The sequence below is a fragment of the Mytilus edulis genome, chromosome 4, assembly GCF_963676685.1.
Source record: "Mytilus edulis chromosome 4, xbMytEdul2.2, whole genome shotgun sequence".
In the NCBI taxonomy this organism is placed as follows: domain Eukaryota; kingdom Metazoa; phylum Mollusca; class Bivalvia; order Mytilida; family Mytilidae; genus Mytilus; species Mytilus edulis.
Genome location: NC_092347.1, coordinates 49,814,769 through 49,838,175, shown reverse-complemented (window position 1 = coordinate 49,838,175; position 23,407 = coordinate 49,814,769). Strand labels below are relative to the sequence as shown.

At 32.3% G+C, this 23,407-nt stretch overlaps 1 protein-coding gene across 2 annotated transcripts in view; it reads left to right on the top strand.

The window, feature by feature from the left end:
- Window positions 1–23,407, top strand: part of LOC139519895 (erythroid differentiation-related factor 1-like) — a 495,405-nt gene that overhangs the window by 31,885 nt on the left and 440,113 nt on the right. The window contains exons 19-22 of one of the 2 annotated variants that reach the window (XR_011663745.1): window positions 3–152; window positions 771–918; window positions 1,741–1,960; window positions 5,596–6,261. Coding sequence is in view for 1 of the 2 variants with exons in the window: in XM_071312187.1 (XP_071168288.1) it covers window positions 3–152; window positions 771–918; window positions 1,741–1,960; window positions 5,596–5,764 (687 nt within the window). In the remaining variant the exon portion in view is untranslated. Of the gene's footprint in view, window positions 1–2; window positions 153–770; window positions 919–1,740; window positions 1,961–5,595; window positions 6,270–23,407 lie in introns of those variants that run through there. The other variant, XM_071312187.1, reaches the window with a different exon arrangement.

Here is a 23,407-nt window from a genome sequence, read left to right as displayed (position 1 = left end):
AGGTTGAAAAAGAAGTTGCTGTTTTAATGAATAAATCATTACGATATTGCAATACACAAACTACTTCTGCCAAGCAACCAATGTATACATACAGAGCTGGAACTATCAATCATCGACTTGCTTCATTATACCACAATGGACTTAGACAGCAGGTAACTTTTTTATTCACTCATAAAATGTATTAATCTCAGTTTCAGATCTTAAGATACAAGAATCATCCCCTCATCTGACCATTTCCTGATTAAGTCCTATTGAGATTCCAAATTTGTATAGCAGTGTATACATTCATTGCAGGAGATAATTACCCTGTTGACTTTATTTGGAGTAGTTTGACATTTTTTTCTCGGTTGGTATATATTTACCAAATGAATTTACCTGTTTTAAAAAATCTAGAAACTACAGTGGCTTCTTACTTTTGAATGATAATTACTAAATGAACATAACTACTAATTTATCTGTCTTTATTGCCTTTAACACCCTTCTTATCTCTGCCTTATGTTGGTCCTACATTGATCATTTTTATCTGAATCTATTGTCCACTTCTGGTTGTAGCTGATAAAAAAGACTTTTTTTTAAATTAAAGAGTCTGAAAACCAAACAAATATTGCCATTTTACAAGTGCCACTTGTTGTACTATTGTAAGTTGTGTTTAATTTGCATTAAAATATTTTAGGGAAAAAATGCTCCCCAACCCTTGATATGTTCTGTTATGAATCTTGTTATTTGTGTCATATTGTGTGCTGAGCTTTAATGCTTTAATTTAAATTCAGGAAAACGAGCAAAAACAGAAGTATCTGAAACAGTTAGCTGAGAGTCATTACAGTAAAGCTATCAGATATTTCCAGTCTGTTGACTCTACACTGGAGCTTTTCCGTGTACAGTTAGAACAAGTGGCTTTGCAGGAATATATTTTATCTTGTGAGTATTCTTTATTGGCAAAGGTTTCCTTTGATAATGAATTAGTGTATAAAATTATCTTTCTGACAGATATAAATCCAGAATTATAATATATTTTGAAAAAAAACACCGAAATACAGCATATTTCAACATTTCAAACATTGTTTATAGGAAAAAGTGTTTATTTTCATTATGTTTTAGTCCGCTGTAGTTAGTTTTATTAGCTTTTCAAGGTTTTAATGAGGTTTTGGAATTTAAAATATTTAAGCCTCAAGCATCACTACACAGACATTCATTGTTGAAATGGGCATCTTGTGCAGTAAAATTGGCACTGTCATTATATATGTTATTGATATCAATATGGGATGAAAATTCAAATTTTATATTTTAAGATGTGGTTCATAAGTGTTTCTCGTTTCTCATTTTTTTAATATAGATTAGCTGTTGGTTTTCCCGTTTGAATGGTTTTACACTAGTAGTGTTTTTGGGGCCCTTTATAGCTTGCTGTTCGGTGTGAGCGTAGGCTTTGCCTTGAAGACTACCCATTATGGTTTACTTTTATAAATTGTGACTTGTATGGAGAGTTGTCTCATTGGCACTCATACCACATCTTCCTATATATCTATTAAAATTAATCCCTTTAACAAACAAAATATAAAACCTTTTACCACCAAAATATAAAATAATACACTGGTTTTCATCATATCATTTAAGAATAAGAAAAATCCTAAGATCTAAAGTTGTTTGCAATAATGAATAAAAGCAATTTAAAAAAAAAGGGAAACTTTTAAAATGAATATTGTATCGCTTATAATTTGTATATTCTCCTTTACTCATTTGTAGCACAAAGCAACAATAGAAGTAAACAAAGAACACTGACATTAGCTTTATCTTATATATTGTCCTGCCATGATATTGTACAGAAGATTTTAAAACAGTCCCAGGAGCCAGATTTTGATGAGAAATCAAAACAGGAAGCTGTAAATTTGTCAGATATTTTACAATCTCGACTTCAGTTTGTATTACTGCAGATAATGAAATGTCAGACTTGCAATAAGAAGAGGTAACCTTCAGTTTTAATTAATATTCAGTACAGAATGTGAATGTAAATACTATAAATAAAAAATAATTGCAAGGCTTTTAATTACTATACAAATAATGCAACTGGATTAAAGTATTGCAATAACAAAAACTTGCATTTTGATATCTGATAACATGTATTTTGAATGCACATTTCCCTGAAATCACAACTAATCTTGCATTTTTGGTTCATTTTTAAAAAAAATGCAATAATTTCTGAATTTATAGTAGAAGAGTAAGCATAATTTCATTCCATGGTGTGTTTATTCCGGTTAGCTGTTTTTTAACTAGAGAATGTTGGTTGTAAAAAGTGTGATAGCGTCGATCTTGATACCGTTGTTTTGATTATATTAGACTGGTTTTTTTTATTGTTTACATAAATAAATGGTTTAAATTAGATTATTTTGAAGAAACCAGTGTAAATGATCTAAATTAATCTATCGTTTTATTGACAAAGTAGATATAATTTGATCTCTTAGTTAGACAAAAACGACAAAAACGCAAATGCCGTATTTATGAATCTTCCAATTAGCGACAATATAAAAGCATGTGATTTTATGGATTTGCATAAAAAATGATTTAGATTCAATTGTAATTGAAGCATTATTTTGTTATCGTCTGTCCAAAATGAGTACTAAAACACTTCATCAATGTATGGATCTATACCACTAATATAATGAACCCTTATTCCAAATAACTAGTACATGTACAATCTTTTCTGGTACAAAATCACTGTTTTAAACATTCCTGGTCTAAAAGCTCTAGTGTAATCTTTCCTGGTTCAACCATTCAGAGCATGAAAAACACTTGTTTATTTTGTCCATTATTTACATAAATCAATTATGCAAGTTTTCTATAATTCAAATACCTCCAAAATATACCATATACATTTCCCCTTAAAATATTCTCTTTAGAATCCTATTATGAGTGGTGGATATTTTACTCTGAACCTGGATTAAAATGCCTATTGAATTTTTGTCCTCCAGATATAGTACATTGGCAGAAGCAAACCACTGTTACAGAAGCAATTTCAAAGTATTTAGTGTAAGCTTGTTGGTGATAAAAGATCAAAAAGTTTTGTTAAATATCCCGAATAACTTTTTAAAAGACACAAAACAGAAAATGTTTGTGTACAAATGACTGAATGCCTACTCCCTCTGCAGGATGCTTATTGTGAGTGGTAAAAAAATTCTTTAAAAAAGATGTTATGCTAAACACAGTTTTCTCCACTGTAATGAGACCAGTTTCTGTAATGTACAATTTACCATCACCAAGCATTTAGTGCAATAGACTGAATAGTAGAAGCATTAATATGACTTACTGCTGTTATCGTCACTGCATTTGTACAAATTTTCTTTTCTTTTATCTGATTATGATAGGTAATGCCGACTTATTTGTACGCTTCATGGGAAGATACACTTGGTCTTAGACCACAATTATTTCGTAGTGCATTTCTTTTAGAACATAAATGAAAATTAAAAAAATCCCACCTGCGCTTTCTCAATGAAATTTTTACAGTGTGTTGTACTACTATTGGGACAAATTATATCAAAATTATAGAAAACTTAATTGGCTCTAACTCAAAATATGGACAATTTTATGTTTAGGGCGTCTTGAAATCTTTTGACAGCTTCCGAAGTGCTAATTTTTAACCTTTTTCAGCTGGACCAAATCACTACTTTCCTTTAAAATTCTGAAACCAATTTTTTTTACAGTGTTTTCACCCCCTTACTTGCAATTTGAGGAGTCATTAAACATGCAGAAATAAATTGGGAAGGGGTATAAAAATTAATGGCAAGTAACCCACTGTCAACACTAGGGACTATATTCGTGAACAACAAAAATCAAAATCAAGGGACGACAAATGTGGTCTCGGACCACTTGTGGGAATATATAGTCATTGCTTTTTGATGTCCTTGATTTTGGAAAATTTTTGGCAAACAGTTTAAGACAAAATAAAATCTAAGCTAGCTGTAGAACATTTCCATTTATTTCAAAAGAATTTACAATTTAAATTGCATGTCATTTTACAATCCCAATTACTAAAATGTTTTGCTAAATTGCAGTTTGAATTCTTATCAACAAACTGATCAACTGGTCAAGCATGTATATCTTGGCTTCAGTAGAAAGTTGTTAGTATTCACATATTAAAATAATGAGTATTTTATTTTCTTTATATACATAAACAAAGGCAGAAATCAAATAAAGTTACATAACAAACAGCTGATATATTTTTTTTACTATTAGAGTTACATAACAAACAGCTGATATATCTTTTTATGCCCCACCTACGATAGTAGAGGGGCATTATGTTTTCTGGTCTGTGCCTCCGTTCGTCTGTCCATTCAGGTTAAAGTTTTTGGTCAAGGTAGTTTTTGATGAAGCTGAAGTCCAATCAACTTCAAACTTAGTACACTTGTTGCTTATGATATGATCTTTCTAATTTTAATACCAAATTAGACTTTTGACCCCAATTTCATGTTTACTGAACATAGAAAATGAAAGGGGGAGTTTTAGGTTAAAGTTTTTGGTCAAGGTAGTTTTTGATGAAGCTGAAGTCCAATCAACTTGAAACTTAGTACACTTGTTGCTTATGATATGATCTTTTTAATTTTAAAGTCTAATTAGACTTTTGACCCAAATTTCACGGTCCACTGAACATAGAAAATGAAAGTGGGAGTTTCAGGTTAAAGTTTTTGGTCAAGGTAGTTTTTGATGAAGCTGAAGTCCAATCAACTTGAAACTTAGTACACTTGTTGCTTATGATATGATCTTTCTAATTTTAAAGTCAAATTAGACTTTTGACCCAAATTTCACGGTCCACTGAACATAGAAAATGAAAGGGGGTGTTTCAGGTTAAAGTTTTTGGTCAAGGAAGTTTTTGATGAAGCTGAAATCCAATCAACTTGAAACTGAGTACACATGTTGCTTATGATATGATCTTTCTAATTTTAATGCCAAATTAGACTTTTGACCCCAATTTCGTGGTTCACTATACATAGAAAATGAAAGTGGGAGTTTCAGGTTAAAGTTTTTGGTCAAGGTAGTTTTTGATGAAATTGAAGTCCAATCAACTTGAAACTTAGTACATATGTTCCCTATAATATAATCTTTCTAATTTTAATGCCAAATTAGATTATTACCCAATTTTTACAGTCCATGGAACATGGAAAAGGATAGTGCAAGTGGGGCATCCGTGTACTTTGGACACATTCTTGTTTACTAATAGAGTTACATAACAAACAGCTGATATATCTTTTTTTACTAATAGAGTTACATAACAAACAGCTGATATATATTTTTTTTTACTAATAGAGTTACATAACAAACAGCTGATATATCTTTTTTACTCAAACATCATAGTTGTGTACCTTGAAAAAAAAACCCAAGAAAACATACTTCTTAAAACAGTGTTCAGGGCTAGTTAACATCTCAGGATTAGATGGACTCTGAAGAATATTTAATGAATAATCATTTATTGTCAAATTGAATATATTGGGTAATGGGATATTTTTTGCTGACATTTTGTGTATCCGATTTGCTTGAGTCTACTGCAATATATTATAAATCATATTTTTACTTTTCAGTAAAAGTTTCCTTGTCTTTTTTTTTTAACAGAATAGGGAAAACAGATATGGACAAAATAAAGACATTGTATGCATCTAGTTTGAAAAAAGGAAATGGAGCAACTACTGGATTAGAAAAACTACCTGTGATCTTGTGTATTTTAGATGATGTTAGAGTGTTTTATGAAGAAAGTTTAGTGCATGAGATTCAACCAGGATAAATAAGAATATTCTTTGGATAATTCCTTATATACCTTGTCAATTGATTTCTATAATAAGTGATCATAAGTCAGTAATTATTTATTCTTTGTCTTTCAGTTTACTTGTTTTCAAATATTTTAGAACAAATTACTTTTTTGTGAATTTGACAAATTTATTTTTATAGATATAATTAAAATCAGGTTCAAATTAGAAATAAGCAAATGGTCTTTTAAGAGAGCTTTTAAACTTTCTTTAAAACATTCAATAACTTTTGAAAATAAGGGAAGATTAACAATATTTTTTGTTAAAGATAAAATTATGACTATTTTTTGTTAAATGGACAAAATAGTATAACTTTGACAATTATTTTTTGTATACATTATAACATTTTGTACTACACTTATGGATAAAATCCATAAACTGCATGGTGATTGTATGCTTTATTTTGCAACATCCTTTTGTATTGTACATGTGCAATTTCTTACTGTGATACACATTGGTTTCATTAAAGTTGTTAGTGTATGACTTTCTTGTTTGTATAGAACATCAGATACTAGTTTGAAATATATGTTTTGTTCATTTTTAAATACTATACAAAGAGTAAAAAAAAAAATCATCAAATAAAATGTGTGATGAAAATAATTGAATTTACATTTTAACAATGCAGGTCATATTTTTACAAATAAAATTTTGTAACCTTTAGGAACAATTCTAAAAAATCTAAATAATTAGTGTAGTGGACAATAATACCATAATTTCAGCATAGCTGTGAAACTAGAAGTACTATGCAAAGCTCTCAACTAGTTTCATTTTTGGCCATTGCATTGTCAGTTTATTTTGGATTTATGAGTTTGACTGTCCCTTTGGTATCTTTCATCCCTCTTTCAGGCAAAATTGTAATAGTAGATTGGGAAAAAAGTTATTACAACTTGTATTTATTTCTTTTTCATTTTGCATGTGTGAGTGCTGCCTTGTAGCATTCAACTAGAGACTCTTAAGAGCCTGTGTGGCTCACCTGTACCTTTAACAATGGTATCTTTTTGGTAAAAATACCTTGTAAATTTTCTATCTACATTTGTAACTATTAAACTTTTCAAGATGAGAGGCAAAAACTTTAAAAAATGGTAAAAATAAAAAAAAGAAGATATGGTATGATTGCCAATGAAAAATGAATTAGACAACTCTCCACAATAGACCAAAATGACACAGAAATTAACAACTATAGGTCATCGTATGACCTTAAACAATGAGCAAAGCCCACACTACATAGTCAGCTATAAAAGGCCCTGAAATGACACTAAAAAAATTCAAATGAGAAAACTAACAGCCTTATTTAAATATATGTAACACTTAAACAAATGACAACCACTGAATTACATGCTCATCTTTAAAGGGAAATAGCTCAATTTTGGCCATGTAATCTTATTTGTTTAAGATTTCTATATATCTATCCTAAATTTCAAGAAATTGCCAAAAATGCAGAAACATTGTTAATCAAAGTACTGAAGTACTGAATATTGGATGACTGCAAGTTCTTGTGGAGGGTCACAAGCACTTGTCTTGGGGAAAAAATCACATTGCCAAGTATACCTGAAAGTGAGGTTCATGAACAGATATTTTGTTTTCTGAGACAAGTTTGTGCGTTGATGATAAATAAATGACAGGGAATTCAACCTCATCGTAATAACTATTATATTGTATATATTGTAGTGATACATAGAGAATAATACATGGCAAAATCCGTATCATATGTCGTATCATCCCGAGACATCAATATCAGCCCAAGGGCCTTTAGGCCCGAGGGATGATATTGGTCGAGGGTGATATGGCATGTGATACGGATTTTGCCATGTATTATACACTTTATCATATATTTCAACAGAAGAGTATTATATTATATGAACTGTTTTTTTATCCATAGCACTGGGTTACCTTCAGTTCTACTTTTGTTTCAAAGGCCTTAAAAGAACTACTCAATTACTTATCCGAAGCACCTGGGTTACCTTACAATTTGCGTGCTGTTGTTTTAAAAATATTTTGTTTATTATTGTATTAATTTGTGTGTTTTGTATTTTTCATAGTTGCATTTAGTGTGCCAAAAAATATGAAAACTTGACGTTCGTGAAGTCACATACAATATGAAAACTCGACGTTCAGGACGTCACATACCAAACAATGACGTCATTCAAAAAATTTGCCTATAAAGGAAAATATTTCTTAAGCAAAAAAAATATCAAAATTGACATTATGTAAAAAAAAAAAAAGAAAAAAAGTAGGGGTGTGATAAAGGGTATGCGATAAAGGGTAGGGGTGTGATAAAGGGTATGCGATAAAGGGTATGGGTGTGATAAAGGGTATGCGATAAAGGGTGCGCATCAAAGTTACGCGATATGGATTAAACAGCAGGCTATTTATCACATATGCAAAACTACTGTATTTACTACTAAACATATGATAAAAATCAGTATACTCCGGTTTGTAGTTATATATTATTAATATATTTATATTACAGTTACATGTATATACATTTTTCATCCATTTGTATATCATTCTATTCTTCTATATCACTAATAGTACAGTACAAGTGCATGGTGGACACTCTTCTGTAATAATTCGATTTTTCTAATAGATTGGATTTGAGATGGCATTCATATTTATCCTGCCAAATGTTCAATTTACAATGCAGAGTTATCGGTCCGTGAGAATGAGTAAAGACTGATAAGTAAGTCGGTATGCAATAATGCAAGCGTTCTTGAGATATTCTTCAGAAAGTGTTAACACACTTTTTTCTGTATGTTTGCATAGATATTATATATATATTTCTAATCATGTTTAAAGGTCATTTACAGTCCCAACACATAAGTTACCTAATGGAAATCTAGGCAATAGCAATACACTGGAATGCTCTCGCGGTCATCAGATGTAAAGATCATCATAATAACAAAATAGAGCAATTACTTCAATAAGTCCTCACACGATTTAAGAACTTAATTTTTTGCGTAGATCTTGTCTTGCTTATAATTTTTGTTTAAAGTTTCTTTCCATCATAATCTATTACAAGTCTTCTGCCGACAAAGTCAAAGCGACTTAAGTTTGCACTCTGTTGTCTGTCTGTCTGTCTGTCTGACTGGTTTGTCCATCCATCTGTTCAGCAAGTCTGTTTTCTGCACTTTTTATCATCATACTTGAATATATTTATTTGATTTTTGGTGCATTGTTTTATCATTACAAGTTACAGATCAAGTTAGAATTTTGTTCTTGTCTGATGATTTTGTGCAGAGTTATGGACCTTGGAATTAAAAAATTCTCTCAAATAATCAGTTTTCCACACTTATCTCAGGCATGCTTGAAGATATTAATTTGATAATTGGTATATAGTTTTATCATGACAAGTTACAGATCAAGATTGAATGTTAATTTGGTCTAATGATTTTGTGCAGAGATGTGGTCCTTGGACTTAAATTAAATTCACTTGAATAATCATTTTTCCACACTTTTATTCGTCATGCTTGAAGTTATTGACTTTGTATGTTTTATAAAGTTAACACCATGACCAGTTATAGATCAAATTAGCATTTTGTTCCAGTACAATGAATTTTTATACTGGTATGTTTTATTTAACCTTGACCTCATTTTTGTCAAGTCTGCTCCTAGTGTCGCAGAAGCTCAACATAGGAGTAGTGATGCATCAGTGGTGGCTATGGTTCCTAACTTCTTAAAACCTTAATATTGTAGAAGGTGGAAGATCTGCATGCTTTATACTTTTTATAGATGCCTCATGTTATGAAGTTTTTGTCAGTCACACATCCATTGTCCTTGACCTCATTTTCATGGTTCAGTGACTACTTGAAAAAAAACATCAGAATGTTTTGTAATGTTAATTTCTCTCTTATTATTAGTTAAAGGATAACTATATTTGGTATGTTCAATGTCCTTATGCCTGTCAGACAGTTTTGACTTGACATTTACCTCATTACAAGGATCAGTGGTTAAGGTTTGGTGGTCAAATCCTTATCTTAGATTCTATAAGCAATAGGTTTAGTGTGTTCGGTGTATGGAAGGACTGAAAGGTGAACATGTCCATCTGGCAGGTGTTATCTGACCGTGACCTCATTTTCCTTGTTAAAGTTAAGATTTTGAGTTTTGGTCTTTTTTCTAATACTATATGCAATAGGTAAACTATATTTGGTGTATGGAAATATTTTATAATGTACATGGCAGTTTCACCGGTTTTATTTGACCTTGACCTCATTTTCAAGGTTTATTGCTCATTGTTAAGTTTTTATACTACTGCAAAAATTCAAAAAATTTTGGTCGTATATTGGTAGAAGGTCATTAGTGTTGTCTGAAGACAGATGGTTTTCCGGATAATAACTTTAGTATTCATGAAAATAAATCAATAAAATTTTAACTCAAGGTTTATTCACATTAAAGGAAGATTGGAATTGATTTTGGGAGTTATGGTCCTAACCGTTTAGGAATAAGGTGCCCAAATAAGCATTTTTGTAGTTTCCAGACAATAACTTGTGTTAAAGTGCATGAATCTCTCTGAAATTATACTACAAGTTTCCATACTTCAAAGGGGTGGTTAGGACAATTGAGACAATTTAAAAGTGGTTAAAGGGGGGTAATCCAAATCAAATTAAAAATTAAAGAACAATGTTTGATACCTCCATTACACTGCTTGTAAATTATGTATTAAGAAATGATGATTGTCTTGAAGTCACACAGATTGCAGCTGTCAATTTATTTTTAGCTGTTTATATTATTTAATATTAATTTTAGCCATTACTATGTATGTCATTTTATATCTTAAAACTTTTATGGTGTATTTAAGGAGGCTCGAGGGTCCAAAAAATTCAACAACAAATTGAAACATTTGTATTTCATTACAAATTTTAAAAATTACACTATTATTTGTTACTTTCTGATATGGTACTAAATCAACCAAAACCAGGTGCTCCGCAGGGCGCAGCTTTATACGACCGCAGAGGTCGATCCCTGAACAGTTGGGGCAGGTATGGAGTCTATGGACAAAACATTTAAGCGTGATACAGCTCTGAATTTGGATTGTGATCAAATTTTTGACATTATATGGGTTTTTTACACAAAACAAATGTCAAGATTTTACAAATCAATTAAAGATTTCTTCTTCATACTTATTTAAATCTAAAATTAAATAGTTGACACAGCATAGGTTTCTGACACAGAATGAATGTGGTCTAATGAACTTAAATTTTTTTTTGTCTTTGAGCTTCTTTTGAGATTCTTTCATCTGTATTTTAAGTCAGTTTTATTCTTTCTGTGATATATTACTGAAAGGGTATATGATACTGTTTAAGCCCAAACACACAACATACATAAATTGCACTATTTGCTGTTAAAAAATTCTTTTTGAGGTGTATGAATCTCTCTAAAATTATACCACAAGTTTCCATTCTACAAAGGGATGGTTGGGATTGACTTTGGGGGGATATGACTCAAACCATTTAGGAATTAGTGGCAAGAACAGGGGTTTTTCTTGTTAAAGGACAATTGAGACGTTTTAAAAACAGTCTAAGGCAGGTAATTCAAATATTATATGTTTGATTACCTTTTATATTGCTTTTAAATTATGTATAAAGAAATTTTATAATTTTGAGGTAAGAAGTTATTACTAAATTTATGATGATTGAGGAATATTAATATTTATTTTAGCCATGGTTTTGTATGTCATTTTCTATTTTTAGACTTATTTAAATGGGTAATTATGGTTTCAAATTCCAATGGAAATTTGGATTGAGATTACGACCAAACTTGAGGGAAAGAATTTTTTGTTTGGAAAAAGGGTGGGAGGGGTTAAAAAAGGGGTGTAAAAAAGAAATTGTAAGAGGGGGATATAATTTTTTTGTAAAAAAATGGGGGTTAAAATAAAAGGGTGGGGAATATGAATATTAAAAAAGGAGGGTGGTAATTTATTTTTTTTGTTGGTGGGGGATGTGAAAAGAGGGGGTATATTTTTTTTTAGGGGAGGGATGTCAATTTGCAACACCGAAGTAAATTGCACAAAAGCAAAACATTGTGCATAAATTCAAATCTATAACCAATTCTAAGTTTTCCATGGTTTTGTTATAAAGAAATGTTGTATTCTTTTCAGGTGATTAGCTGTTAATTTATTTTTAGCTCACCTGGCCTGAAGGGCCAAGTGAGCATTTCTCATCACTTGGTGTCTGTCGTCGTCGTAAACTTTTTACATTTGTAACTTCTTTTAGAGAACCACTGAATGGAATGGAACCAAACATGGCATAAATGTTCCTTATGAGGTGCTGACCAAGTGTTGTTACTTTGTAGCCGATCCATCATCCAAGATGGCCGCCAGCGGGGGACTTAGTTCAACATAGGACCCTATGGGAAATGCATACAAATGTCCTCTTTTAGAGAACTACTGAATGAAATGAAACCAAACATAGTATGAATGTTCCTTATGAGGTGCTGACCAAGTGTTGTTGCCGATACATCGTCCAAGATGGCCAGCTTTGGTGGGGGTGGCGGGGTTGGGCTAAACAGCGAAAACGGAAAGAAATACTACTCAAACAACAGTATTTGTCAACTCGGTGAAGATTTACTAATCGATTACTCGTTGAATTTACCGACCGATATTTGAGTACTTGCTCGGTAAACATTTACAAAATGGAAACATAAAATTATACCTTTTTATGTTCATGTATTGAGGGTCGTAAAAACCTCTACATTATTACTTATTGCTAGATAACAGTTACAATAAAATAGCTCATTTACGACATGTACTAATTATGTAAACTGGTATTAATCAAATCAAGTCATTAAGTAATATTTAAAAAAAAATATTACTCAAACAACAGTATTTGGGAACCATAGAAAAACACATTTAATGATCAAGAAAGGGGTGAGGATTAAAACTTACTGGTACCATTAATCATTGTTTGAGGGTCGACACAGGGTTCAATGAATTTGTTCCGTTAATTAAAAATATTATCTTGTCAACGTATCTCTGGGAATTAGCGATTTTTATGTACACAAAATGTAACAAACAGTCATGTTCTGACGGTACAGAGATGGGAGAGTGAATAAGATTAGTTAAAAACGTATATCCTACATCTGGTTGGAAGAATTTTAAATGACAGTTAAACACAAACATTCGAATTGTATTCTAAATTTCCCGGGTGGCGCTCTTAATAAAAATATATTTTTTGTTTTAAACTTAGAAAGCCACAAAATCAAACAAGATACCGAATAGTCGAGTATCATTTTGGTAATCGATACTACCGAGCGATACTCGAGTACTCGTTGACATCCCTAGAAATTACGTCAAAAATATAGAAAAGAAGATGTGGTATGATTGCCAATGAGACAACTATCCATAAAAGACCAAAATGACACAGACATTAACAACTATAGGTCACCATATGGCCTTCAACAATGAGCAAAGCCCATCCCGTTTAGTCGGCTATAAAAGGCCCCGATAAATAAAGGCAACAGTAGTATACCGCTGTTCAAAACTCATAAATCTATGGACAAAAAACAAAATCGGAGTAACAAACTAAAACTGAGGGAAACGCATTAAATATTAGAGGAGAACAACGACACAACATTAAAATGTAACACACACAGCAACGGACTAAGCATTAGACAACATCCGATGATAATAACCAATATAACATCAAAACCAAATACATAAATGTGGGATAGAAAAGTACCGTGACACGTCTTATAGTAATGTGAATTCACACTCAAAAATAGGAGAAAACAGACGACACAACGTAAAAATGTTACACACACAGAAACGAACTATTATATAACAATGGCCATTTTCCTGACTTGGTACAGGACATTTTTAAAGAAAAAAAATGGTGGGTTGAATCTGGTTTTGTGGCATGCCAAACCTCGCACTTTGATGGCATTGTTAAATATAACATTAAAATGACAACATAATAATACAGGACTACAATATAAATAAATAGCAGAACGTATTAGGCATAGAAACACATGAATAATAGATAACAAAAAGCATCAGGTTTAAAATTCAATGTAAGACAATGTAAAACAATTCAAACGAGAAAACTAACGGCCTTATTTATGTAAAAATATGAACGAAAAACAAATATGTAACACATAAACAAACGACAATCACTGAATTACAGGCTCCTGACATGGGACAGACAGTTCGAATGAAAAAAATGACTGCAAGGTAACCTATCATAGTTGTTATTGATAATTTCTGTGTCATTTTGTGTTCTGTGAAGAGTTGTCTCATTGGCAATTTTACCACGTCTTCTTTTTTTTTTATGCTACAGACATTTCTAGGCAAACGAAAAATACGGACAGACAAAACAGAAAATAGCCCATAAAACAGGTAAAATATAATTTTGATGTTCTTATAAATCAACTTTGGAAAATAACTTAGTCATTAGCAGTCTAACAATGAATATTGCACAATAACTTTAATATTTGAAAAATTCGCCAGTGCCAAAATTGCAAAATTGATTTTCTTCCCTTCCGGAACATCTGAGATCATCCCAGGTTTTGTTGGGTTACGTGTTGCTAAGTTTTTTGTTTTCTATGTTATGTGGACTGCTACATTTGTCTTCTCGTCGGTTACCATTTTCTCTATGGCTGTGTCGGTTTGTTTTCGACCTCTGAGTTTGATTGTTCCTTTGGTGTCTTTTGTCTCTTTTAAAATGTAACCTCTCCTTGCAAAAGTAAAGACACGTATTGTACATGGAGGATTTTTTGTACAGTTAAAAATAATGATGCCAATATATATTTTGCCGAAGCAGAGTTATGAGAGTTAATCAGATCTGCACACAGTTTTAGAGAATCGTGTAGCAGTCATGTGTTCTCTTGTATGCTCTAGTAGAGATCGAAGAGTGGTCAAATGTGGTTGCGAAGATATCGGGTATTGGTCGGGTTGGTCTGGGATAAAAGTCGCAGTGTTCTGGAAGCGATCGGACATTAGTCGAGTTAGTCTAGAAATAATCGAGTACTGATTGGTAAAATTTTTGTATCCCGACCAAACTCGATCTCTACACAATCCTTTCCCGATCAATTATATCGCTACTCGACTAATTCTCGATCTCTTCTCGAGTGACTTGCTTCTCGATCCTTACTCGAATATTATTGACATGTCAAAAACTCTCGTCAGTCAGATCGATAACGAGCTAGGTAGACTATCCCGAACATTCTTGTCGATTGAGTCAGACCAGTCTCCCGATCACGTAATATGTCTTGATCGGGCTTTATCGAGTTGATCTGATCGGCAGTGTGAATCTAGTAGCTTTACCGACAACAAGATGGTCGTAACTTTGAAAGATGACCGTAACTCGAGTATTTAAACGAACTTTTATTAAAGTATTTTAAAAGTAAAAGTAATAAACTCAGATGTCATACTATTATATGGTTTGCTACAAACAATAGTATGTGTAACTCTGATCATGGAGATTATATTTCATATAACCTCCTTGCTCTGATAATGGCATGCAGAAATTACGCTAAAGAATTATGTAGCTTACACAGTTCTGATGTATTCCAAACGCCCATAATTTAGGAGTAACAGTCAACTAATCAACTCGCATTAAGCCAAAACGTATGTTAGGGTTGGTATAAATATATATTTTTACTGCACGTTAAGGCATAAAATTGTTAAATACACGTGTGTATTCCCTCATATTTGTTTTAAGTTTTTTTTTTTATTTACGACTTTTTATTATCTACAATAATGTCGGTAGATGATTATTGAACGTACAATTTTGAATAATCATCTTTAACTTTTAACCAGCTATTGCAGTTCTTGTTAACCATTGGCTTCAAATATTCGGCTTTTGGTCGTTCATGATGAAATTAAATCCAAAAATGCAATCGGAATCCTGGAGTTTTTAAGGGCGCATTACGTTTGCGCGCATTTGGGAATTAAAATGTTTTACATTTGCGCGCAGCTTTTGATTACATTTGATTACATTTATAAGGGTATATAAATATAAATAATATCAAAATATAAATAACTATAAATTTCATATAAGATATGACTAAAATCATTAACTTTGAAAATATATTTTAATTATTTATATAGTATTAATGAATGGGTGTTTTTATAATGGCCCTGTTATATGTCCAAGGTTTGTAATGATGGTCGAGGAAGTCTGTAATGGCCCGAGGCAACGCAACCGACTTATCCTGCTTGAATCCCACTTCCACATCCTCGTGGGTGAGTAGGTGACTTAGACTAACAGAAAGGGTACTTTTACTTAAAAATAATTGAATAAATTTATAAATAAATAAATAAATATTAGCTGAGCTTACCTGAGTTTACCTGTCAAATAAAAAGTTGTAATCAAAAGCTGCGCGTAAACGTAATGATTTTTGCGCGCAAATGTAATGGTAATGCGCGCAAACGTAATGCACCGGTTTTTAACTTGTCTTTATTTTTCACCAATTATATAACGAGTGGGAATATTATATCTTTATTGCAAAATTACACCCATAAGGGTCAAGCAATACAAACAAACATTTATACATTTTAAACACAATGCAATATAATGAAATACAATACAATATAATAGAACATATTTTAAGAGTTCAAATTATAAATTGATGTATAAAACACAATCATGAGCTTGTCTGACATGGGTCTGACCCCTTAGTTCTAAAGACTGCTTAATAAAGACTCCAATAGGACAAACAAGTTCAGGGATGGGGTTTAGAATGTGTTTTAGTTTGTTAAATGTATCAAGATGTTGAAATAATGGTACATATTCTTTTAGATAAGCAAAAAATTAGAATAATGATATGTTAATGTCACAATAAAATTGTTGATATATATTTAACACTGCTAAAGTTCTATCTTTTAATATTATCCTGGTTACAAGCTACTCATACATGTATTTGATTCCTTTCTTAAGTTCAGTGTGTATAGCGGATAGCAGTATAAAATAGATAGATATCAACAACCTCCTTCGTTCGAAGCCAACACAAGGTTCATTTCGACCCCATGGATTTTCAGTATTACAAACCCATGACAAGAAATGACTAGTGTGAAGCTAGCCGGCGTTTATATTCATGAGGAGTGCTGTCGATGTATTGACGATGCATGAGAGCAGTTTTTAAACGGCTGTCAACGCTCGGTGTGCGCACTACAGTTTCTTCATGGTGGTTCCATTCGAATACTGTTTTTACGAAAAATGAGTTAGAATATTCTGTTTTTTTTCGGCTCGTTGAGATCTCAAACTCTTTGTGTAGTGTTTGATCTGCATGTTTTTTCACAAAATTTCTTGACTGATAATTGTTAAATCGGGCCCTTGGCAGCAATTCAGTGTTCTTTTTTGACGAGCTTTTTTTTTAAATGTCTGGTTCTATAGCACTGAGAAACTAGCCCTTCGGCCACCTCGTACAAAAATATAAGCTTCTGGCTTGAGCATCTTGCCTGTATGTCTTGTAGTTTCAGTTTGGAGAGCGTGTTTGAGACGCAACCTACTTTGTTGGATTTGTAGTCTCCTGTTATAAATGTTGCAGGTTGTCGCTGTATTCTTTCAAGCTTATTGATGTTTGAAGATGTGTACTGGTCCCATACTATTGACCATATGATATCCCATTATTGACCTGACCATTGAAATATATGCGGTTTTCTTGCATTCCGATGGACAATATCTCAAATTTCTTATCAGGAATCCTAGTATTAATTTTGCCTTCTTGGTTACGTTGGAAATATTGGTAGTCATTTTAGGTCCTCCTTTAGTTTTCTGATTCCTTTAGATTTTATTACAAAATAGTGCATACACAGTTTTAATATATAGTATACATTAACAAAGTGACTCATTTAAGATAATTTTTCATTCAGTTTGTTTTGCAAAGTACAAATATGATAAAATAAAAGATTTTTATTTTTCTTAATCAGGAGCCAAATAAATAAAGATTGTTCGTCCATTTGCTTCTTGTATTAAAACATATCATTAGATGCAGGGGCGGATATAGCCATTTTAAAAAAGGAGGTTCCTAACCCAGGATAAAAGAGGTGGGGGTTTCCAACCACATGTCCCCATTCAAATGCATTGATCGTCCAAAAAAAAAAAGATGGGGGCCAATGCATTCAATGAGGAAATGGAAATCATCTTCAATTCCATCCTTTAAAATTGGACAAATTCTCTGTTCTAAAGGTATATCTACCAACTTCTATTAGTAATTTGCTATTATCATTTTAGAAATAACACTTTTGTTAAGGTCCAGTAGAAGATATTTTTCTAATTCAAAATTATCTTTAACTTTGTGATATGTTTTTAGTTATATTACCATGAATATCTTTATATCTTTATGAGGATTTTACGAATTCCTCTTCTACTTTCTTTTGAAATGAAAAAAAGTAATTTTGTCTTAGACACAGTATTTCGATTTTCCCAGACATGCTGAAAACCAAGTTTACATAATAACACTTTTAATTTACTACAAAAACAATTAGGAAAGCCTGAGTTTAAGTTTTCATTGTATGCTTTCTTTACCACACTCACTGAAATAGATGCACATTCAAATACACAATTAAAAAGTACATAGAATACGCATACATGTATTATAAAATGACACAATTATTCTACAAGAAATTTTTTTTTTCGTAATAACATTCAAAACGACAACATAGTTTTGTTTGTCTAGACAGTTTCTTCAATTTGATTGGTTGTTAGAACAAAAGATCACATTCCAATGTAAAATTATCGATCGCACCTAGGTGTGTTTGACTTTTGAAAATATTTTGGAGTTGTCTCGCTTTACATATATAACTTGTATTGATTTTGTCCACCGTCAATTCATATACACTGTTTTGAAAAATGAATCACCATAAAATAAATACTAGGGACATGTATGCTATATATTTTTTTAATTTTTAAACGTGTATCATCTAGATGTATTTTATGTTTTACTAATTTCTAACAACTCTGTATATAGAAAACTTCTCACCAATGAGGGGTGTCTCATGGTGACAGTATGTATTTATGTAATATATTTTTGTTTAATATTTACAAGTGTGGACACAGATGAGTGTGGATAGTATGTTTGGATGTTTGGATGTTTGACAGTGTCTTATGACAAAAGGAGTTCTATGTTTTTTTCCTATATGGTGTTATTAACTGTCTTGCACGATGACAACAGAACTGAGCATTAGGAGTGTTATCTATTTATTTTTTTTTATGTTCAAGACGGGCATGGAGGAGACAGTAATAACATTAGTTACCAAATGATTATGATAGAATATGTTCTACATCTTTGATTTTGGATACATTTTGTAGCTAGGAGAGCAACACATAATAGGTTCATTTTTCAAATGTTTTTTTTCTAAATGGGAGATGATATCTAGATTTGAGAACATGATATAAGGAGCCTGTAACTCAGTGGTTGTCGTTTGTTTATGTGTTACATATTAGTTTTTTGTTTATTTTTTAACATAAATACTAGTAAGGCCATTAGTTTTCTCGTTTGAATTGTTTTACATTGTCATTTCGGGGCCTTTTATAGCTGATTATGCGGTATTGGCTTTGCTCATTGTTTATGGCCGTACGGTGACCTGTAGTTGTTAATTTCTGTGTCGATTTGGTCTCTTGTACAGAATTGTCTCATTGGCAATCATACCACGTCTTTTTTATATGTATTTGCTTACTATTGGTATGGTTTTATTTATATACTTTGTGGTGGATCGTCAGTATCATTAGTAATTTTGTTTGTTAAAATGTCGAATTGTTCCTCAGATTAGAATACATTTATTGGTTTTTAGTAATGGCAATGCCTGACATGATACTTGGGGCTAGATGAGCTAGGAAGTAAACTTCTGTGCTGATTTATATCAATTCTTTGATTATATCTCCTCCAAAGCTGGTCGAAGCAAAGAAAAATTTTGACCAATATGAAAATGATTTCACCAAAAGAACCTTTGTGATCATGCTTCAAAGACTCATAAGTGCTCCATAAGTAATCTGATAGAATTTCAAGCATGTCAAGCAGATATTATCAACATTTACTTAATTAGACTTAATATGTCTAAATATCTAAAAAGTTATAGTATTCAAAAGGTATTGCAAAAATTATTCCTTTTCATTTTTTGTTTTGTTAAATGGATACAAATATAAGTGATACATGTACCAATACAATATTTGTTGTGGTATGAAAGTGTAGTAATTAACATTTACTGTAACACTGATAATTCACACAAATTAAGAAATAAACAAATGAATGGAACAGATGCTCTGCAGGGTATAGCTTTATACGACCGCACGATTCCCGAACGGTTGGGGCTAGTATGGACACAACATTCAAGCTGGATACAGTGGCGGATCCAGACATTTTCATAAGTGGGGCCCACTGACTGACCTAAGAGGGGGCCGGCTCCAGTCATGCTTCAATGATTCCCTATATAAGCAACCAAATTTTTTCCCAAAAAGGGGGGACCCGGGCCCCCTGCCCCCCTCTAAATCCGCCTTTGGGATACAGCTCTGAATTTGGATTGTGATTAAATAGTTGACACAGCTTAGGTTTCTGACACAGAATGGATGTGGTTTAATGAACTTAAAATAATTTTTTTTTGCTTTTGAGCAATTCACCAAGCTATTGAATATTAAATATTAATCCTTTCAAAAGAAATATACTTGAAGAAATTTTCTTTTAAATTTCTGAAATCTGAAATGAGAAAAATTGACCCCCATCTCCCCCAATTTTTTTTACCTCCCCCTTTCCCTTATTCCAAAAATGATCTCTATTTAAATTTCTAATGGAGTTTGCAACAATAACTACTCATTTAAATACATCATAAAATATTAAAATATAAAATGTCATACAGTCATGGTGATGATGCCCCCGCTAGCATATAACGTTATAAATGGACATAAATCAAAAACTGTAAAAGTGAAGCTGCCAAATATTGAACTGAAACCAAGTTTAGAGGTAATAAGCATTATATACATACACATTTCACTAAATTGAGTTGAGACAAACTTAAGTTAAGAGAACAGAAACTTAATAATTCTTTAATTTTTTCATTTGTAAAAGGGCATAACCCTAGAATGATAATCAAAGTGCTTGTAATTACTGAATGGTTATTAAAGACTGCTTTAATTTATCAGTTGGTAGTAAAGTTAATTTTGCAAATGTATATTGTATATAGCATTGATTTGAGTTGATTCAACTACCATTCTGGACAAAGAAAGATAACTCCAACTTTCAAAGAAGATTTCATAAAGTATTGGTTTTAGGTAATTCTACAAACAAAGAAAGATAACTCCAATTTATTGTCTTGAATCTACAAAAACGCTTGTTTTGGTCCTTAATTCCTAGACTGTTTGCCCCATAACCCACAAAATATACCCCAACCTTCTACTTATGGTATTAAACATTGTAGTACAATTTCAGAACAATTAAATACTTATACACAACTTTTTGTACTGACACTATATTAATGCTTGTTTTGGGCACCTTTGGAACACTTATTCCTACACCTTAGGGACCATAACCCCCAAAACCAATCCCAAGCTTCCTTTTGTGGTTATAAACATTGTGTTATAATTTTATTGATTTCTTTTGACTTATACTAATGTTATTATCCGAAAACCATCCGTCTTCGGACGACGCTGACGACGACGACAGGATACCAATTTACCACCGCAAAATTTATGAAATATAGTTTTAGAAATCGATTAGGCTAGATAGGCCTTATATTTTTTTTAACATAATTGAAGGACCATTTACACTCAGGACCAAGTCATCAGTAGGCAGTACAGATGTATTAAAACAACCTAGCATCATATTGCTAGTAGCGGGAGTAGCATTCTCGGGTAAATTTGTTCTTTTTTTATAATATGTTTGGTTCAAATCAAAATAGATTGCGTTTATCGCCCTAATACTTACATTGTACATAGAGGTGATACTACTTTGACAAATCCTTGTGCATGAGAATTGTCGGTCAAATCTTTATTTCACAAAGAATGAATTGCATAACAATGAACTGAGCTCAAAGCAAAGTACTTTAATAATACACTTAGACAAAGAGCTAAATCCAGTGATATACTTTGTCCTTCAGGTCCTTCATGAACATCCATCGACCAAAACCATATCTCAAGAACATTCCATACTACATGGTTGGATTCAAAAGTCCTGAAAAAGACATGATTTTTTTATCGTATTTTAAGTATATATGCACAGGTCAAAACTTTCTTGTGGTAAAATCATTCAGTATCTAGCAACTATCAATTTGCTTCATGCACATATTGATATAGGTTGAGTGTCCCTCTGTTGGAAATAAGAACACACCTCCATTGGTAAACAGTCAGAAACAATCGCTATTGATAATCCTTCCCAGGGGCGTAGCTAGAAAGAAACGATGTGCAAGCAACTTCGCCGAGCGGAGCGAGGCGAAAAATTTTGGGACCCTTTTATGCAGGAAAATGGGTTCTTTTTCGGTTTTCGGTCATAGGACAGTTGATAGAGGAGCTTCATATAGATATGACTTATAAACAATTTATGAATGTAAAACTATTTATAAAGCTTCTGAATGGAGTAAATCATGGTTAATTGAAAACATAAACTACATTTTTCTGATACAGAATTTACTCGAAATTGTCAAAAATCTGCTCTTCGGGTCTAGGCAGAAACGAACTTCTCTATGTATTTGTCGGCAATATTCACACTATCCCGATGAATATGCAGTTATGCTAGCGATGATTACCTGTAATTGTTCATTGGTGATCGTACATTTGATTTCAACAGACGTAGTACATTGATAGATCTCCGCGAGATGTTATAAACCAGTGTACGTGTTCGCCATCGAGCGACCTCCCAATTGAATTCGTCAAAATTACATACCAGGTCAGTTTCGTATGTCTCTGACAATGTTGAGATTTGTTCGTTTTTTATATTTCCTACAACAGGAGGAAGAAGATACGACACAAAGAAGCGATTTTCTGATAATACCAGACGCGACTCCACTCTCCAGTTCCATTATAATAGGCATTCGATTTTCATATGGTCTATAAACGCAAAATATAATGAGACTTTCCAATACTGTTTTGGTGTGGTTGCAGGATGAGTGGCTCTGGTAGTCCGTCGAACACATCGCCATGGCATAATTTCAACGATATCGACGGGTTCTGATAAATCTCATGCCGATTGATACATCTCATTCCAAACAGATAAACCGTACTCTGTAAAATGTGCTCCGAAACTACATGTGTTAGACTGAGTATAACAAATTCAAAACTTGTAAAAGATACAAGTTATACTGTCCGATTTCGTCATGCATGATCTTTAATAAAACTTCTATTCTGAAACCAAATGCCGTTATTTAATGACATTTCACAAATTAAAAAAGTGACAACATATGTGTTTCCTTTAAAATTTAATTTGTAAATTTTTAATTTTGCAATAATTTTTTTTGCATGCCGAACCGATGTGCACGCAACTGCGTGTTGGCGTATAGGGAGCTACGCGCCTGCTTCCACGCATGACAATAGTCAAAAGCACAAGCTTCTGTGTTCCTCTTATATAAATAACAACTAGGCCGAGATTGAATACTAACTTTTGTGCAAGCTCGTGTCGTGACGTGGTTTCGTTAATTATTCTATACTACACGAAACACTCAAAATAATTGATAACTGAAGGATGGCTTGAATATAGAAATACGA